The sequence below is a fragment of the Schistocerca gregaria genome, chromosome 5 (genome assembly GCF_023897955.1).
Source record: "Schistocerca gregaria isolate iqSchGreg1 chromosome 5, iqSchGreg1.2, whole genome shotgun sequence".
NCBI lineage: Eukaryota > Metazoa > Arthropoda > Insecta > Orthoptera > Acrididae > Schistocerca > Schistocerca gregaria.
In genome coordinates, this window is record NC_064924.1 from 475668762 (window position 1) to 475689791 (window position 21030).

The window sequence follows — 21030 nt, forward strand, 5'->3', positions numbered from 1 at the left end:
ATGCTTCGATTCTCTTCTGCAGAGGTTCTTCCACTGTCCATGATTCACTGCTTTACAATGCTGTGCTCCAAACGAACATTCTCGGAAATTTCTTCCTCAAATTAAGGCCTATGTTTGATACCAGTTGACTTCTATTAGCCAGAAATGCTCTCTTTGCATGCGCTGGTCTGCTTTTGATGCCATTACTTCGTCCGTCATGGGTTATTTTGCTTCCAACGTAGCAGAATTCCTTAATTTCCACTACTCCGTAACCAACAATTTTGATGTTAAGTTTGTCGCCATTTTCATTTCTGCTACTTCTCATCACTTTCGTCCTTTTCCAGTTTATTCTCAACCCATATTCTGTTCTCATTACACTGTTCATTACATTCAACAGATCCTGTAGTTCTTCTTCACTTCTACTGAGGATTGCTACATCATCGGTAAATCGTATCACTGATATTCTTCCACCCCGAATTTAATTTCTCTCTTGTGTCTTAATTTTGTTTCCGTCATTGCTTCTTCGATGTACAGATTGAACAGTAGGGGCAAAAGACTACATACCTATCTTACACTCTATAATCCGAGTACTTCGTTCTTGGTCTTGGAATCTTATTGTTCCCAGTTGGTTCTAAAAAATGGTTCAAATGACTCTGAGCACTATGGGACTTAACATCTGTGGTCATCAGTCCCCTAATACATAGAATTACTTAAACCTAACTAACCTATGGACATCACACACATCCATGCCCGAGGCAGGATTCGAAACTGCGACCGTAGCGGTCGCGCGTTTCCAGACTGAACACCCAAGCGACTAACAAGAATAGTATAGGGAAGAATAGAAAAGAAAATTCAGGATGTGTTATATTACGATTAGTTTGGGTGTTCCCCTGAAAATTTTTGTATTTCTTCCTTTCGTCGATCAACTGAAGTATTTCTTGGTACCCAAGGTTTCTTCAGAGTTACAGTTCTTGTACCTATGTCTGACTGCCCAACATCTGTGACTCCCTTTCTTGATGATGTCAACTCTTGTTCAACTAAACTGCCTACTGTGATATTTCTTATCGCAGTATCCATATCCTTAGCGAATTTCAAACGTGTCTCATCTTTCCTCAGTACTTCAGTGTGCCACATACTTCTACACTGATTCTTCCGTACGGTTCTCTTTAACTTTAGTCTACTCTTCATCATCACTAAATTATGATCTGAGTTTATACCTGCTCCTGGGTACGACTTACAATCCAATATCAGATTTCGGAAACTCTCCCTGACCATGATGAAATTCAGCTGGAATCTTCATATGTCTCCGACTCTTTTCCAAGTACAGCTCCTCCTCTTGTGATTCTTGAACAGAGAATTCCCTATCACCATCTGAAATGTATTGCAGAACTCAATTAATGTGTCTCCCCTCTCATCCCTACGGCTTGTCTCATATTCTCCCGTGACCATTTGTTCTGTTCCTTCCCCAACAGCAGCGTTCCAGTCCTCCATCATTACTAGAGTATCATCTCCCTTTACATACTTGATTACTCATTCAATATCCTCATACACTTTCTATATCTCTTCATCTTCATCTTCGGCTTGTGATGTCGGTATGTATACCTGAACTACCGTCAAGCTGGTGTGATGTCAAATCTGATAAGAAGAAGCCTATCACTGAATCACTGACAGTAGCACACTCTACGCCTTACCTTCATATTCATAACGAATCCTACCCCTGCTATACCATTTTCTGCTGCTGTTGATAGTACTCTAATGTATGTGCGTCTAACCAGAAATCCGTGTCTTCTTCCCATGTCACTTCATCGGCCCCCACTAGGAATGAGTATCTGCATTTCCGATTTCAGATTTCTTAGCTTTCCTACTACGTTTAATCTTCTGACATTCCATGCTCTGACTCGTAGAAAGTTAGCCCTTCGTTTGTCAATCCAACAGTTTTTCATGGTCGCGTCTCCATTGGCAGTTTCCTCCCGGAAATCCAAACGAGGGACTAATCCGGAATATTTTGCCAATGGAAAGCTCACCACGACACACTTCAAATATAGTCCGCATGTCTTTAGGATTCAGATTATGTGTCTCTAATGTAGTGGTTTCCACTGCCTTCTGCATCCTCATGGCTTCATCTTTCCTTATCCTTCCGCCCTTTTGGGGCTGTTTTTCACACCAAGGGTAAAGAAAATGCCCCGAACCGCTGTCCGCTTCTCCTCCCTCTTTGACAAGGCAGAGCGCGGCTGACTTCCTTTGCTAGAACTTTCGACCGTCATTGATGATGTTTTTTTTATTCAGAATTTAAGAAGGGCCTGGGTTTGAACCTAGGACCCGAGATGTTTTGATTATGAAGGGCGCTACCCCTAGATGACCTACCACCGTCTACGTGAAAAACAAGAAACCTTGTGTTAAGTCTTTCAGATCTGCACCTACACCTGCCTTGTGGAAAATTGTCATAGCGTTACTGTTTAGTGACCTCCATCTGCCATCTCTCGGAGATGGGCTACTTTCTACAGATTCATCAATAAATTTCTTCATACTTCAGCTTGTAACGAAGTATACTCTGGGCAATCGTTCATTTGGTATTCCATCCCTCCTAGCTATGTGAATTAACAAAGATGAAACTGATTGGAAGATATATTAATGTTAACTAAATATGTAATGTTGCATTCATGGCGCTGATGTCAGAATCTATTTCACAGTGGTGCGTCTACAATCCTGGCTGGGCTCGCGTCAAAGGTTACTTCCCAAGAGCACGTTCAAAAGGTAAGTAGTGTCTACAGCGTGCAGCTCATTCATCATTTTTGTCTGTATTAAATCATTAGAAAAACTCTGGTCAAAAGCACCGAACGAACTGCTATTCGTAAGGTACTGTCGCTGTTCTAGAGTTGCACTGCACAATCACATTTGATACAAATGTGCATTTATATATCACATTCGCATCTCGTTCGGAACCAGATTTCAGATGTTTACCAGCACTTCTTCTCCTTTAGTCAATTATTCTGAAAATGAATTTTTGCTCATGTCTCACAGAACAAAGACCTTTTGTATCGGTTTAGTTCATTCACAAAAATCCGCTGGCGTCTCCCGAATCAGCACCTAGATCGTATAATCATGAAGAGTGGCTACATAGAACATGACACAGGCCATGTGGACGAACAATGAAGCTGTAGTGCGTTGATGTTTGCGCGCTCAACTCTTTATATTGAGGAGGTCAGTTCTTTAATGAGTTAATTAAGATGGCGTCTCTACTCCACGACTTCTGATACACAAAGGGCGCCGTCGTTAACCTATATCGTCCCCACAGGCAACAGACGGACATTGAAAAGCCTGTGCAGCTTGTAGTAGTTGAATGATTGCAGATGATTCGTATTTGTCGACGGCCGATTCCGTAAGTGATGATAACAAACAGCACTCGACGTGTAGAAATGTCGTCAGAGAAAAGTGGAGCACCATCATTTAAAAATATAACACTTTCTGTCTTCTGGGAATCGATACAAGTCCACCCATCAAATGGTTCTGCATTTCGGTTCATGCACATTTCTGCAAATGTAAGTTAGCATTAGCAAATCATCTACTATTTAAAAACGGTACATGACCATCCTGAAGCGTGGTCCTCTTAGGGGCCATCTGGTGAGGTCCTGTAGGGGATAACTCAGCAAGCTGACAACAGGTGACACTACAATAGTGGTTTGAGCCAGTCCTCAATCTATATTTATCTTGTACTAATTTGCATCTATACCCAACACCTTTTTCCACCTGTTTTGTTCATTACAGTCTTGTGTCGTTCCTACTACCTTTCCTTCTACTGTTCAGTGCAGTATGGAATTAGCTGTTGTTGTATAGCGTACCGGATGTCTCACTAGCCTGACCCTTTTCCTGATAAGCATCTTCCATAGAGCCATTTCCTCACCTATTCTTTCAGTACTTCATTTTATATCTTACTTGTCCAGTTAACTTTTAATATTCTTGAACACCAACACTATTCCGATCCTTCCTCAAACTTTCGATAATTCACATATCATTTCCTCACAGCGATGAGCTCCAGACTTACACTTTTAAACACGTCTTCCTCATTTTCACGGTTAAAATGGCTTTGATCACTATGGGACTTAACTTTTGCGGTCATCAGTCCCCTAGAACTTAGAACTACTTTAACCTAACTAACCTAAGGACATCACACACATCCATGCCCGAGGCAGGATTCGAACCTGCGACCGTGCATAGATATACTTAGAGAAGTGTTTGATACACATTGTGCTAACTTGCAATACATTTATTCACTACCGTTTTCAATCATTGACCATATTCACAGTGGAAAAATACACTTATGAGCTAAATCATTACAACCAACTGCTTAATATTTTTTTAAATTTGTCTTTGGAACGAAATACATTACTGATTCTGGGTATCAGGGATAAGTTGTGTACGCACAGGGCATGAAACTCGCGGAAATAACGGGCCGCTGATTTGCATACGCGGTGATGGAGATCAGTAGCGACATAGATGGGTGCCATAGGATTTACATCACACGAGTTTGCTCGCCCATACGTCAACGTTAGTTAACTATTTTGCTGCTCAACACTGTAGCACGGTTCTGGCTCAGAGACGCGGACAATTATACTGCTGAAACATGACATCGGGGTCGAGGAAGACATCAAGCGCGAAGTGATGTTGTAAGGTGTCAGGCAAATCCAACACCTTACATGAAAACCCTGACATGATAAGCAAATCTAGTAGTATGTCACATAGCTCCGAATAAATCGTGCCATTAAATTAACCAAAGTAATACGAGTAACGAGTGAGCAAATGGAATACCACAGACTAACACAAGAATGCCTAAATGCATGTCGTACCTTCCCACCGTGAGGCAGACGCAGTTCCGAGGGGAGAAACGAGGACAGAAGCCGAGAGCAGAACCGTGTTAAGCTAGATAAGGGAGGGGCTGGGCACCCACGCCGAGAGCCTACCTGTACGACTATACAACCCGCACGTTTTAGCGTGAGGCTTTTTCGCGTCTCAGGTACGTCAAGGATCACCCCCAGCCCATGTTAAAAGCTAGAGCCCTCCAGAAAAGCAGTATAGGTCTTACGATAACGCTAAAAGGACCACACTAGCTGCAGGTTTTAGCGTGAGACTTTTTAGCGTCTCTGTTAAGTTGCAAACTTTAAAAACATTGCCCCACCACGAAAAGTATAACGTTTCTCATTGGATAGACAGAATTTTTGTAGGCGGAGCTTAAGGTTAACATTGAGACCCTGATTGGTCAGATGAAAACATAGCCAGATAGTTTTTTTAAACTAACTTCGGTAAATTGTAGTAAGGAGAAGTTAGGAAAGAGTTGGTTCCGAGACGGCGAGCTGGATGGCTGCTGCGCCGGCCGCTGCCGCCCTGACGCTGCTTAAACACCGGCAAGGTAATGAACGCACGCGATGCCGCATTTTTGAGCGCATAAGGCTTCACTCAGAACTGCAGAAGTCTAATCTGTAACACCCCCTTTTTGCGTAATACTAGTGTCGATCGTTAATTAAAACTCATGGTGTTCACATTTGCCACTTGAAGAACAGATGATTTTTCTTTTATATAGTTATTGAGAAGCCACATCAGCCACTGTAATTGACGACAAGTTAAATAAGTAATTAAAGATAATTGAGGGTCTCTGTAGACCATTTTGATAGTTTTCTCTTTTGTGAAACTTAAATTAAACCTAAATTATAGATGTGATATGGCATAGGTCATCCTTCGATCGATTGTAGAACTTGGAAACCCATTCAGGGAATATTCGTTCACATTTTTGTTGAACGCAGTTGGTTTTTACCATCCTGTATTAAAACATTTCCTTTTATCAATAGTGCAATTTATAAATGATGTTTTGTGAGTAGAATAAAGTTACCAATGGTAAACTTAACTGATTTTTCGACGTTATTTTACCAGCTAACTAAAAATAGGAAAGCCTTGAACCCTTTCCACTAAATTTAGTTACTATTAAGATTCTTTTACAGGGAGTGCAGTGGAGCTGACGCTGAGATCATTAAGCATTTGATTATATCATCGCTAGTCTCACTGAACTCTTCTGAATTCTACATGTCATGTGTGGTCTGGCGTCTCCTTACCAGCAGCAGGTCCCAGGTTCAAACTAGTTAATTCCCTAAAAAACACGCTCAGAGCGTCGTTGCGCGAAAGTGGTAGGGAGACACGATATAGAACAATCAGACACCACCATGAATGTTTAGAATGTAGGTGGTTCGCGGCTGTCAGCATGTCTTCGATTACTATGACCGATCCCACGCAAACGTGGGAGAATTTATCCCATAGCAGAATACTGCTCGCACCAGCTTGCGTCCGTCGCACTCTGCACGCTTAGAGCCACCGTGTTTCACCAAAATTGCCGACACGTTTCCATTGATCGACGGCCGAATCCCGATGGTCCCGTGAGCACTGCATCGTAATTGACGATGCTGTTGGGCCAACGAGGGGGAGTCTGCTGCGGAGCTCCATGCTGAACAGTGTACTACGAACGGTGTGTTCCGAAACGCTTGTGCGTGCACTATCTTTGTGTTCTTTCTGCAGAGATGCCACGGATCACCATCTATCCTATTTTACAGAGCAAAGAAGACTGCGAACGCCACTTTCTGTGAAGAGTCGTGGACCTCCAACCACTTAGCGCCTTTTGGTAGTTTCACTGTCCTTATACCTCTTTCCGTAGATGCACGTCAACGTTCGACCACTTTTGCCGTTTTAGAGATACTTGTTCACAGGCTCTGCGTAACAATAATCTACCCTTTTTCAAAAACGCTGTCTTAATGGATTTCCCCCTTTTGCGGCTCGTGTCTTTGCTAGGTTGATCCCCCGTCCGTGCCTGTTCCGCTTATATACTTTTATTACCACGTCACGTGGTCGCAGCGCCACCAAGCGGTACCCAACGTCGCGGTTGGCAGTGGACATAAACGTTTTGGCTGATCAGTGCATCTACTGTAACAACTTCACACGGCATTGATGCTAGTTAAGCAAGAAAATATACGCCATTACTGACTTGAAAACATATGAAAATTGATACTTAACACCGTAATGAAAGCTGGACCAAGCAGAAACACCGCTGAAAATACGTAGGCCTGTAAATTCCTCAGGCACAACAAGCTTTGATGAAGCGCAGTGATGAAGCACATTTCTGCACTACTCTTGATGTCCACCGTCGCCGAGTATGACGGTGATCTGTGAAGAGGTCCCATCCTTTCAGTGTTTTGGAGAGGCACAGCGGTGTTACTCATGACGTCATGTGATAGACATCTGTCGTCCCCATTTGTCACCTCTTATGCGACAGTTTCGTGGTACCATTAGTGGCAGGACAAAGTTCAGCCACACACGGCACGTGTACATCAACTGTCTCCGTGATGCTGAGGTACTCCCGTGACCAGGAAGTATCCCAAATCAGTCCTAGATGGAAGGTGTGTGATACCATCTCTGATCCCAGAATGACATTTTCACTCTGCAGCGGAGTGTGCGCTGATATGAAACTTCCTGGCAGATTAAAACTGTGTGCCCGACCGAGACTCGAACTCAGGACCTTTGCCTCTCGCGGGCAAGTGCTCTAACAACTGAGCTACCGAAGCACAACTCACGCCCGGTACTCACAGCTTTACTTTTCCCAGTACCTCGTCTCCTGCCTTCCAAACTTTACAGAAGCTCTCCTGCGAACCTTGCAGAATTTTCATATCAGCGCACACTCCGCTGCAGAGTGAAAATCTCATTCTGGAAACATCCCCCAGGCTGTGGCCAAGCCATGTCTCCGCAATATCCTTTCTTTCAGGAGTGCTAGTTCTGCAAGGTTCGCAGGAGAGCTTCTGTAAAGTTGGGAAGGTAGGAGACGAGGTACTGGCAGAAGTAAAGCTGTGAGTACGGGCGTGAGTCGTGCTTCGGTGGCTCAGTTGGTAGAGCACTTGCCCGCTAAAGGCAAAGGTCCTGAGTTCGAGTCTCGGTCGGGCACACAGTTTTAATCTGCCAGGAAGTTTCATCATCTCTGATGTCAACTCTTATCACAGTGCCAGTGTCTAGGACATGAAGGGCCAGTTGTGAGCCGCTTTGTCCCAGGAGAGCACACGGTGTGTGTATTGTGTATTGAACTGGGGACCTAGAAACGACGAAGAGGCTTCGTCCCGCCGAAGGCCTCAGTGGTACACGACCCCACAACGGACCACAGCAGTCCACCTGCCCCACAGCCACGCCACACCGAGCCCAACGTTATTGTGTGGTTCGGCCCCCAGTGGATACCCCCCCCCCCCCCTGCCTTAGGAACATCTCATACCAGACGAGTGTAACCCTGAATTTTGGCGTGGCAGAGTAATTATGGTGTACATGTACTTAGAGACAGTATTTGCGCAGCAATCGCCGACATAGTATAACGGAGGCGGAGTAAGGGGAACAGACCCGCATTCGCTGAGGCAGATGGAAAACCACCTTACAAATCATCCACAGGCTGGCCGGCACACCGGACATCGACACTAATCCGCCGGGCGGATTCGTGCCGGAGACCGGGATGCCTTCCCGCTCGGGAAGCAGCGCGGTAGACCGCGCGGCTAGCCGGGTGGACGAGCATACAGTGACTTCATGTCACTTTCCCGAACGCACGAGTACATGCATGCAGATCAGGTTAGGTGCAACGACATACTGGTGAATGGAATTGTACTACTAAGACCTTTCTGAATTTGACTCACACGCCTTCTCAAATCGTGAAGCATCATTTCGGTTCCTTCTCCTGTGAGCTGGCGCTTTACTTTTCTGTCGGGCAGTGTATTTTAGTTTGCTCACTAGATAGATGACAAGCTGATGGATGGGGAGGTGGAACCTTGGGAGAAAGAAGTACATCCTAACGCTATTGCATGGGTTTTCACAAGACTGGTTTTGAGGTAACAGAGGTTGCCCCAGCAGGTAAGCCCTTTGAAATTGATCTGGAGGGACCATTGAGATGGTGAGAGGGTGGGAAAAGGAAGGCGGTGTAGGAAATGTACTATAGAAAATGGTCGGGGCGCCCGCAAGTGCGTGCTTATCTTCATGTCAACGGCGTTAGTCGAACGAACAAGAACAGAATGACATTTTCACCTGGCGCCAGTTGTTATAGCTGTTGGGTGAAGGTAGGAAAAGAAATGATACCACTAGAGTTAACGGCTTTTAAGTTTTCCGACTGAAATGACATTAGGATGTTTCCACAGGCAGGGCTGCTGGCACGAGTGACGGGTAATAAGTTATTTAGTTATCTGTTCCGTAGATAATTTGAAAGATTTTTTTTAAATGACATGGAACGAGTAATTTTTACAGGATGTGTATGCATGATTAGTGTTACAATCAGTAAACACATTATTATTTTTATTCCTTCTCACGCATCCACACCTATTTTTACTGGCTACCAATTTTCAAGCTGAAATTTGTCCATTCAATAGAAGAAGTTGTTCAGGAGAAATGATTAGATTTAGAACTTGCTTCGCTACCTGTCAGACATTTTATGTTATTGAGCAAATGATACAGAATTTTTGTTGCTGCATATTGAACTCATTCACGAGCCACTGACAGCCTTAACAATGGGTAATAACGGTCATTCTTCCCTCTAATGTTGTAGTTATGGATATAGCAGTTCTTCTCAAATTATAACGAGTTCTTTATGACGAATTTCATTAGCGAACACATGTATTATGACGGCGTAACTAAAAGGCGTAGCTTCTTGAAACGTTACCTAAATAACGTCCGTGTGTGAACACCAAATATTATTATTACTGCTCGTTTTTATGCAATTAATACTTTCTTTCTAAATGACCATAAAATTATTCCGTAAAACATTATTCGGTTGCAATATCAGGAGATTAGGAAGGTGATACGTTTATGTTCCACGATTAGCAGTTATACGAAGAGCAAAACTAGCTGAACTTAATTGTTTCAGAAGCTTCTTCAAGTTCAAGTTTTCAACACGTACGCTCAAAAATTTGGAGCATTCTTCCATATTTACTGACTGCTGCTCATATTCTACATCAATTGCTGGTATGACGGAATTCGCTATACACAAATGAACGTAGGGCGTTTCTCCAAAGTTTATTGAGAGTATCACTTAATAACTATTTGGAAAATATCATTTACTAACTTCTCTGTTGATTTCTCTCCAATGGGATTTATTATAACGCTAGCATCATCTGCAAAAAGTAACTATTTTCCTAGTTTAGTGTTAAGTAGAAGAGCATTCACGTACTTATGGTGTAGGAGTGGACCCAAAATCGACCTTCGGGGATCCCTACGTCATTTTTTTCGACCACCACTGAAATTTTCTACCTTCCCGAAGTTCTCTGAATTATTCGGCACAACGTTTTGTATTCTGTTTGTTAAGTGTAATTCAAACCAGCTGCCTGTAAAGCCATCAATTCCATAAAACGTAAGCTTTTCTAAGAGAATGACATAATTTGCACAATCAAAGGACTTGGAAAGATCACAGAAATACGAACTGACAATAAATCATTATTTAAGGCTTGTACTCCTTGATAGGGAAATGTACACTACTGACCATTAAAATTGCTACACTCCGAACATGACGTGCTACAGACGCGAAATTTAACCGACAAGAAAAAGATGAATTGATATGCAAATGATTAGCTTTTAACAGCATTCACACAAGGTTGGCGCCGGTGGCGACACGTACAACGTGCTGATATGACGAATGTTTCCTACCGATTTCTCATACACAAACAGCAGTTGACCTGAGTTGCCTGCTGAAACGTTGTTGAGATGAATCATGTAAGGAGAAGAAATAGCGACTGCGGTTTATCGTATCGCGACATTGCTGCTCACGTTGGTCGAGATCCAATGACTGTTAGCAGAATACGGAATCGGTGGGTTCAGGAGTGTAATACGGAACGCTGTGCTGGATCCCAACGGCCTCGTGTCATTAGGAGTCGAGATGACAGGCATCTTATCCGCATGGCTGTAACGGATCGTGCACCCACGTCTCGATCCCTGAGTCAACAGAAGGGGACGTTTGCAAGACAACAACCATCTGCACCAACAGTTCGACGACGTTTGCAGCAGCATGGACTATCAGCTCGAAGACCGTGGCTGCGCTTACCCTTGACGCTGCATGACAGACAGGAGCGCCTGCGATGGTGTACTCAACGACGAACCTGGGTGCACGAATGGCAAAACGTCATTTTTTCGGATGCATCCTGGTTCTGTTTACAGCATCATGATGGTCGCATCCGTGTTTGGCGACATCGTGGTGTACGCACATTGGGAGCGTCTATTCGTCATCGCCATACCTGCGTATCACCCTGCGTGGTGGTATGTGGTGCCGTTGAACAGTGGACGTTACATTTCAGATGTGTTACGACCGGCGGCTCTACCCTTCAGTCGATCCCTGCGAAACCATACATTTCAGCAGGATAATGCACGACCGCATGTAGGTTCAAATGGTTCAAATGGCTCTGAGCACTATGGGACTTAACATATATGGTCATCAGTCCCCTATAACTTAGAACTACTTAAACCTAACTAACCTAAGGACAACACACAACACCCAGCCATCACGAGGCAGAGAAAATCTCTGACCCCGCCGGGAATCGAACCCGGGAACCCTGGCGCGGGAAGCGAGAACGCTACCGCACGACCATGAGATGCGGGCCCGCATGTTGCAGATCCTGTACGGGCTTTTCTGGATACAGAAAATGTTCGACTGCTGCCCTGGGCAGCACATTCTCCAAATCTCTCACCAATTGAAAATGTCTGGTCAATGGTGGCCGAGCAATTGGCACGTCGCAATACGCCAGTCACTGCTCTTGATGAACTGTCGTATCGTGTTGAAGCTGCATGGACAGCTGTACCTGTACACGCCATCCAAGCTCCGTTTGACTCAGTGCCCAGGCGTATCAAGGCCTTTATGACGGCCAGAGGTGGTTGTTCTGGGTACTGATTTCTGAGGAATTATGCACCCAAATTACTTGAAAATATAATCACATGTCAGTTCTAGTATAATATATTTGTCCAATGAATACTCGTTAATCGTCTGCATTTCTTCTTGTTGTAGCAATTTTAGTGGCCATTAGTGTATAAAGAGCATTCTCAGTCGAGAATGCGTAAGTTTTAAATGTCTGTGGAAAACACAGCTTAAGGTAAAATTTTAACTACTCTTATTCAGGCACATCCTTATCGTTGATAAAGCCGTGACAAGAGAGGAGACAGGATAGGAGAAGAATTTGTTACGGAACGGAAAAAGAATGATAATCACTTCAAATCTGGCTGTATTCTATTGACTCAATAGCAAAAGCAAACTGGTTTTATGTACTTCCATTTGCGTGGTATGAAATGACGAACGTACCTGTGATGTTCGCAGCTGGTGGATGTGGCGACAGCAGCGGAGCTCAGCGAATCAGCCATCGCGAGCCTGGAGCAGTCGACGGCCGAACACGTGCAGTGGAACCAGCGCTACGAGGCGGTCGTCGGTGCGTGGCTGGCGGCCCGCGTGCAAACGCCCACCACCACCACTGACCCCGGCAGTGGCGCCATGCCAGCAGTTGCCTCGGGTTCTGCCGCGGCGCTGCTGCTGTCGCTCCTGCTGTTGTCCCTGTTCGCCGCCTAGGCCTCTTCAACTCGTCAACTGGTCGATCACAACAGTTCACAAGCTGCCTTTGCAGCTACGTCATCAACAATTCACGACATTCCAACCCCTCTCCCTTCCGCCTACCTCCCGATCGCTTCAGAGCTGATAGCATGTTTGTCTCACGCAAACACACACAGGGCGCATGTAGTACTGATGAAGTGCAGGGAACCTGTTCACCGATATCAGCCCGTTTACTCTTAATGTACTATTTTACTTCCACTTAATACGTGGAGCTAACGTGCAATAACCTCTTATACATCTAAATTAAGCATTAACACGTGCTGTGCACCTTTGTATTTGAACCACTATCTTGGCAATACAGTTAACATTAAATTAGGATTACCCATAGCAGTTGACTCTTCTTAGGTCCGTCCACATAGCGAGGGAAAGTGTTGTTTCTCCATCATGAAACTGAAATAAAACTTTTGGACCACTACGTACACACGTCCTGTAGCACAGAAACTGACCAAATGACTAGCGTGTTCATATAGTCGTCTTCTATAAGAGGGAAGAATAAAATAACTGCCGTAAGGTTTTTACCATCACTCGAATTATCGGCAGGCAGAACTGACAGTCACACGCCATTGCATCCTTTCAGTTGTGCAAATCAGTCTCGAAAATGATTGTAAATTATTGTAGTCCGCGTTAAGTATAAGACGCTTCATCCCTCTATCTGTCTACATCATCCTCGTCTCTTTATCTATTTTCTGTTCCCCATTCTCTGCATCTTCGTATCCTCTTCCCCTCTCTTCCTCCATTTGCACCACCCCTTCTATGTGTCTATATCTCCCTCCTTCTTCTCTTCTTTCACCATATCCCATTTCTCTTCCTTTTCCACTTTCCCACTACTCCTCTACATCTTCCATTTGCCTCATGCACCCGCCCCTTCTTCCCTCTCTCTGTCCTTATCCTACTCCCTGTCACTCATCCCCTCCTCTATTCACGTCAGCCTGTCCCCAGCTATGTTCATCAGCACATGTAGCCCCTGCAATATAGTTCAATGAAGTAGGCCGATACTATTCCCACAACATGCCTGTCATACAGGGCAGCCTACATGTCAGGCTCTGTAAAACTGTTTCTTGCCCCTGACTTGTATGTTACCCTGCAAAGCACGCTGATTCAGCAGGCTGTTACCGTTCCCAAAAACAAAATGTCTGTCGTATGTGGCAACTTATTATCCCTGGCGCTGGAGAAAGCACATTTTTGCCTGTATCTCCACTCCTGTTGCATCTAGGAGGTTTTAAATGCATACTAGTGACACTCATGAGGCCTGCTGTTTCTATGCCAAATTTTGTTCAAATTAATTCAGGGATGTGGGAGGAGAATCTGACGTACACACATTTATACTGTCTGCAACAGGTAACACAAAGCTTACACCTCTGTCTGGTATAAAATTCCACGACTCACACCACTTTTCTGTGCTTCACGTGGTGAAATGTCACAGCATACCAGTTGGGAAAGTCTGATGGAGTCCTACTTAGCGGTGGAAGCTGGAAGCCTAACACTACGAGATTCTGAAGCCACATGGGTGCATTAGAATATCTTACTCATTACAGTATGCACGAAAATTTAACAGAAACATACTGCAAACAAAGACTGTACCTGAACTCAAACAACTGAAAGGAAGATGTAACAAGATGGCAAAAACGGTACTAAATGAACTAGATTATCAGAACTTCAATTCAGATGAGCAGCAGTCACAGTTTGGCGATATTCTGCTTTCCGACGATTTCGCTGAGTGGTCCAGGTTGATTTTTATGAGTATATATATATTAAAAAACAATGTTCGCCGAGCTTTGATGGTTTAATAAAATAGAATTACCTAAAATACACTCATCAGACATTCGCAAAATGACACAGTCTCACCCCAATGATCTGTTCCTAACGAAGATAAAGTCTGTGTTGCGATCCTGTGATAGGGCTATAGGTGTGACTGCAGGTAGAGCACTGCCTTTCTTCACTACATTACTAAGAAGAGTAGGGAGGCGGGCCCATCGTCACAGCCACATTTTACTCCTGAAAAAGAACCCCTGTGGAGCTGGGACTGTTCTGGAGGGACTCGAAAAATGCCTGCCCCTATCCAGGATGAAAACAGGACCTCCATGACTTGTGTCTAGTGTTTTATGTCAGATCACCATGGACACATCTATTATTTACAGTGCTTTAGAAATATTGCAAAATCGTGTCTACGAACAGCGTTAATATTTTCTATTCAAGACTGCTAAAGGTTAATTTTCCCCGGAAAAAGAATAGCAGGTTGACTGTGGCGCATCTTCAGCGTGTCTCTTGGCCTATGGACAAACCACCTCTGTTCCCATGCACTAGTCAATGAAAGCTAGTGCCTGTTATGTCCAACTCCTTAAATTTTGTAAGCTTGAACACAGTATTAACTCTATACAGGTAACAAGACGACACTGTTCACCTCCCGATATTAAAAATTAGAGGTTACAATGTGTGTTACCCCTTTTTGTATTTTCAGATACGAAATGTGTGCTCCCATAATTATTTGCTTCATTGCATTATTACTTAAATATAACAGTCTTTTTTCTTTGCATCCATAACCACGACATTTTCATGAAAAAGGACTGTCCATTACCACATTGTTTTGGTGCCATTAGTAGTTCGGTCTTTACCAGATGAGCAAGTTGCTGAGGGTAGAGTTATCTGAGAATAACTTCATAAAAGTAAGTAATATTGTTAATGACTGCAAAGTTGTTCATGTTGTATTTTTAAATTAATTTCGCTATCACATCAGTAGAGAGATAACAAGCATTACTTCACAGAAATGCTTTCTCGAGATGTCAGTACAAACCAGTATGAACAGGACGCCGGCTGGTCCTCATTCCGCACTATCATACAGCAAAGAACGGAAGAGTAAGATGTAGGGAAGCAAGATATGTCGCAGGTAGAAAATTGCAGCTGTGGAAATATCAACAGCAATAGTGAGGGACATTGAAAACGGTAAATCAGAACCATATCACAAGAGCTGTGTGTGCCAGCTTACACATTAGATAAAAAACTTCGAATGACTCGTATCTCGTAAATGATAATGCGACCTGTAGATTACATAACTTTAACCATGAATGTTTTTAAAACTTGCAGTAACAGGTACTTCAGGCCGTAGCCCAATTAGCTGCGTTGTACCGTCGAGTTTTGGCTATAGCTCCTCTTTGACACCCTGTTTGGGCTGACTGTAGTAATTAACTACCGCCTCCTCATGAGTGTACATAATCGACTGGTAAATGTCCTATTCGTCGAGGTCTTCATGGCCCATGCCACCTTATCCGACAATATTGCTTCATTTTTGTTACCTTCTCGTATTCGTAAGAGGGTCACGTGCACACGTAATCCAAGTATCACCCACTGTCCACAGAATCATCAAGAGATATAACACATAGTTCCCTGTCATACAGTCGTGATCTTGAGGTTCGCTAGAATAAATATACGCCGTCTTATGAGACGTACCTACGTGGCATTGATCTTAAATTTATTTTCAACTAAAGCTAACAGTTAATTATGAGCACAAACTATATCAGCGTCATGTTACATACGCATACCCGAAGATCAAGTATGAGCCTCCTTGAAAATATGGAGAAAACTTTGAAACTGTAAAGACTTTCTTAATTGGTCATACGAGCGGGGAGGCGTAATGTTCGGGAGAAACAAGAGGTGTAGAACTGAATATCGCCACAGGGGAGAAACGTACATTCCGAAAGCTGGAAGTGTAGCTCAGGAAAAATTAGCCACATCATCTACCCACACTCAAAACTCTGTCTTCCACATTTTAGCAGAGTTTAGACAACACATTGTATATATCACAAGCAAGTAAGTTTTTCATTAATAGCGCTCTGGAATTATGTAAGAACTGATTTGTTATGCACTGCTTTCTTCCTCCTCAAATAAAACGATGTTTTCTGAGCCACATATCACATAATCAGCATATTATAAACCTTAAACAGTATTGATTTAGGTATAATATTATTTAAACTTATTTGTGTAAATTGTTAATGTACAGTTTTTATGGCTAATATGATGTCATGTATAAGTACTGAATAAAAATAAGAATAACATACATTCTATTTTAATTAGTTTAAATTGCCTCATCTCACTTGAAAAATCTGTTTGATTTCATCAAATAGCCTTTGAGAGTACAAACAGTAAGATTCTTATAAAAAAAATGGTTCAAATGGCTCTGAGCACTATGGGACTTAACTGCTGTGGTCATCAGTCCCCTAGAACTTAGAACTACTTAAACCTAACTAACCTAAGGACAACACACACATCCATGCCCGAGGCAGGATTCGAACCTGCGACCGTAGCGGTCACGCGGCTCCAGACTGTAGCGCCTAGAACCGCGCGGCCACTCCGGCCGGCAATTTCTTATCAATTTCTCTAGTCTGAAAAAGGATAAGTCTTCACCGTGTCCATGCAAAAGTCTTGTAATATGTCTGGATGGTACAACAATTGTGAATTGACCAGAGCATCCTTCATTTTTTTTTTTTTCTAAACGCTGACTGACACTCGTCTGACAAAAGCAATGTTCCTTGCTTTCTAGCAAGTTCAGAAGTAGTTCGAAATTTAAGAATCTGATCTGGCGCAAAACGACGACAGAATATAGTGAAACTAGAAACGCTTTCAGCTTTTTTTATTCACTGCACAGGAAAGATTTTTATGGGTTGTATTTTGTTTTCATTAGGTAAGATTCCTTGGGCTGTAATAGTTCGTCCCAAGAATATACTTCTCTGTCTTTGAACTTAGACTTTTGTAAATTAACAGCCACACCACAATGGTGAAATTTTAGCGAAGTTCTAGTGAAAAGCAATCACAAACCTAGCCTGTTTAGTAGACATGAAGTTTTAATGTTTCCTGTTTGTAATTCTTAATGAACGTAGCGAGCATATTTTCGAATGTCGATCAAGGGTTAGTCGTGAGTTTCGTTTGGTTCCTAATAGGTGCATTTATCGGAAGGTACTCGTACATAAGTGAATATTATATTCTCTCAATTCTCAGTAGAAGGAAACATTGTAACACAGATTATAGGTTTTAGGATCTGCCATGATATTACACCTAAATGTTCAAAGATTTTAGTGCCAACAGGAGAAGCGTTGGTGGCTCTGCAAGAAGCAGGATAGTACGATCTTTGGTGTGTGATTGGCAGTTGTCTTTCATTAGTAAACAGAGCTCTGTGACACCGTTATTCGGCGCAGGTAATTAAGAATGTTGTACCATATTACGTATAAGGAACAGCCTTATACGCTCGACTGTTCAAGCTGGTGGGTGCTACTGAGTGCTCTAGGAGCACTCTTCTGAGTTTAAACACTTCCGCTGACCACCAAACTCCCTAGACGTCAACATTATTGAGCATATCTGGGATGCCTTGCAACGTATCGTTCAGAAGAGATCTCCACTCCTTCGTACTCTTACGAATTCATGGACAGCTCATCAGGATTCATGGTCTCTCCAGTACTACTTCAGACATTAGTCGAGTCCATGTCACGTCGTGTTACGGCACTTTTGGGTGCTCTTCAGTGCAGTGAATAAATGGTAATACTCGCTGTATTTTGGCTCTTTCAAGAAGTAAAAAGCTGTTCTCACGCAGTTTCTTTCTTCCGTGGTACATTTCTCAGCTTTACGCCTCTCACTTTGTATCATGAAAATGGCAACTATTTCTCTTCCTCCCCTGTTCCGTTTGTATTTACAGTATGGACGTCACCCTTGTAGCCCATTGTAACTCCGTAGTTAGGTAGTAGATAAAAGCCATTCTGGACCTTGGGCTGCAGAAAGGCGTGTCCTTGTGCTACCCAAGCTTGTTGAAGCCCGAAGTGTGTGTAATATAGTTAAGAAAAATTGACTGAAATGAAGCAAACTATGCAAATAAAATAAGAGCAGTTCGTGTCTCAATATGAAGAGCAAGTATCTTCGACTGACGGTAAAAACTATACTGGAAACTGTACGACTTAACAGTAACTACGCAGAAGTCATTTAACGTTCAACTCCGTGTGGGAACAGAAAAACACAAACAAAGAGCACAATGGGCTGAAAATGTTAAAACGCTACATCAAATGCTCCTAAGGTATTTGTCGCCAATCACATTCACCATTCTGTGAAGAACTTTTTACAGCTTTCATCTGTAGTGACATTACCATAAGTAATTTGAACCATCCAAAATTTACAGAATTCTTAAAAAGAATGCAAGAGCAGATCTCTTCCTGATTTTTCCATATTAATAAAAGACCAAGCCAGCCGAAGCTACGAAATAACAACGGAACAAATCAGACAAGGGGTTGTAAAGCAACAGATATAGGCATCAATCAGCAAAACAAGCCTCTTTGTATCCATACATTGCAAATGTCATTGTGGGAACTTTGGCAGAAAATAGTCCTGGCGAAAAGTCTCTAAGCTGAAGCACTGAATCCTAAGGCGTTGTTCAAAACTAATAGGTTTGGTCCCTGTGCACATAAAAATAAATTAAATTATCTAACCTCCAGAGCAGCAACGGTGTAACGTGATATATTCTGGTCTCTCACAAAAATATGTTAATGCTAGCTACATGTTCAGCATTGTGCAATGCTGGCCATAATACTTGAAATGCACATGAAATTTATTTGGTTGATAAACTAGAACATTTAAGAAAATCGAACTTCTTTGAAAAATATATGACCTGGACTGGGAGGCGGTACTGGTTATGCTGAATTGCGAACACTCAGTTTTTTAGCAAAATTACATTTCAAGTTAAGTTTGGCTTTTCAAAAACATCTGACAATTGGTGTTACATTACTCACAATTGATTCACAAACAATGAGATTTAAACAGCAAGTATTATCTAACTTCATTAATCCAACATAAATGCAAATCATTAAATTACACATAGCTCTGTTAACAAATCTTAAAAGCACTACCAAAATGAAATATTTAACTAGCCTCTTTATCAAAACCGTTTATGTACATTCTGGGGTTAGTCAACAATTATAAATTATCAGCCAACTCATATGTACTAACGAACTGGCCAAAAACAGAAATCATCATTATTGAACATCTTTACCTTATTTTCCTGAAAGACTTCTGCTTCCATGTTCAACAATATTGACAGACCTACATTAATCTAACTCACAGCGCACCACAGAAACTGCCTACTCCACCGTCTTACCCTCACAGACAGCCACCAATGACTGTGCGCCCAGCGCTCTCAGAACCGATCTGCAGGATTCTGCCTACTGGTCACGTCGCCACCTAATGAAATGCTGAATAATAGAGGAATCGCGAAAACAAGGTACCAATAGAATTTGTATAAGCATGGGAAATGTAACAGGTAAAAAGAGCTGTGTTGTGTCATATTATTATGTACACTCATATGTAAATCACAATAAGCATATATGAAAGCTGTTAATCTAAATAACCACATCTGAAAAAAAAAATTCGGCAATCAGCATAGTTCCTGGGAAAGATGGCTCTGAGCACTATGGGACTTAACATCTATGATCATCAGTACCCTAGAACTTCGAACTACTTAAACCTAACTAACCTAAGAACAACACACAACACCCAGCCATCACGAGGCAGACAAAATCCGTGAACCCGCCGGGAATCGAACCCGGGAACCCGGGCGCGGGAAGCGAGAACGCTACCGCACGACCACGAGATGCGGGTCCTAGGAAACAGCAAAAAAAAAAAAAAAAAAAAAAAAAAAAAAAAAAAAAAAAAAAAAAATTATACAAAGCTGAACGGTGAAAAATGCGAGACGTAGAACTGAAGAGATTGGTGCATATCAGTAGCGTAAATAAAATAGCTACTTACATAGAAATTCTTGGTGTTGAAATAAACGTGCGTACAATTTCGTGGGTCATAATCGCAGCCGTGCTCTTGGCGCTAAAACTCACCTTATTTCAGTAATTTTCATTATTGCTAAACGATGGAAATTGAATATCAGTAGATGTTCAGGTGTTGCACAGCTAAAGAAAACATAAAAAATAGACAAATTCAGTGTAAAGGTTGACTGAAACAGAAGTGTTTGCATAGGACGAAGCGGAAAGCTGTGATATGAACGGAAGGTTTTCATGACAAAAGGCGAAGATGTGTGTACCATTTTTCGGTTGACAATAAACTTCTGTACTTTAAGCATCATCTTGCTTAATGTGGTGCTTGATAACTTCACTATTAACTGTTTAAGACCACGTAGGTGGCTCAACAGAGCGGTCATATGAGTATTGCCGTTAGTATCAATGGAATGTATCGATATTTCTGAGGTAAGAAACTTAGCTTTGTTATCAGATTTGGTTGGCATAATGGGTTCATTAATGTTCTCCGAAATTATCAAACTGCTGTCGCTGACGGTATCGTCGGGGGAAAACTGACAATGTCATTCCGCTTAATAGAGCTCATGTTTAATTTATCAGTAAAATTTTGATAGGTTCCACTACATTGATGTCTTATAGCATTAA

At 42.5% G+C, this 21030-nt stretch overlaps 1 protein-coding gene across 1 annotated transcript in view; it reads left to right on the plus strand.

The window, feature by feature from the left end:
* LOC126273019 (aminopeptidase N-like) overlaps nucleotides 1-16664 on the plus strand; it is a 161133-nt gene extending 144469 nt beyond the window's left edge. Inside the window, exons 16-17 of the mRNA XM_049976391.1 lie at nucleotides 2670-2733; nucleotides 12326-16664. Coding sequence (XP_049832348.1) covers nucleotides 2670-2733; nucleotides 12326-12571 — 310 coding nt within the window. The 3' untranslated portion in view covers nucleotides 12572-16664. The remainder of the gene's footprint in view (nucleotides 1-2669; nucleotides 2734-12325) is intronic.
* Nucleotides 16665-21030: the final 4366 nt, after the last annotated feature.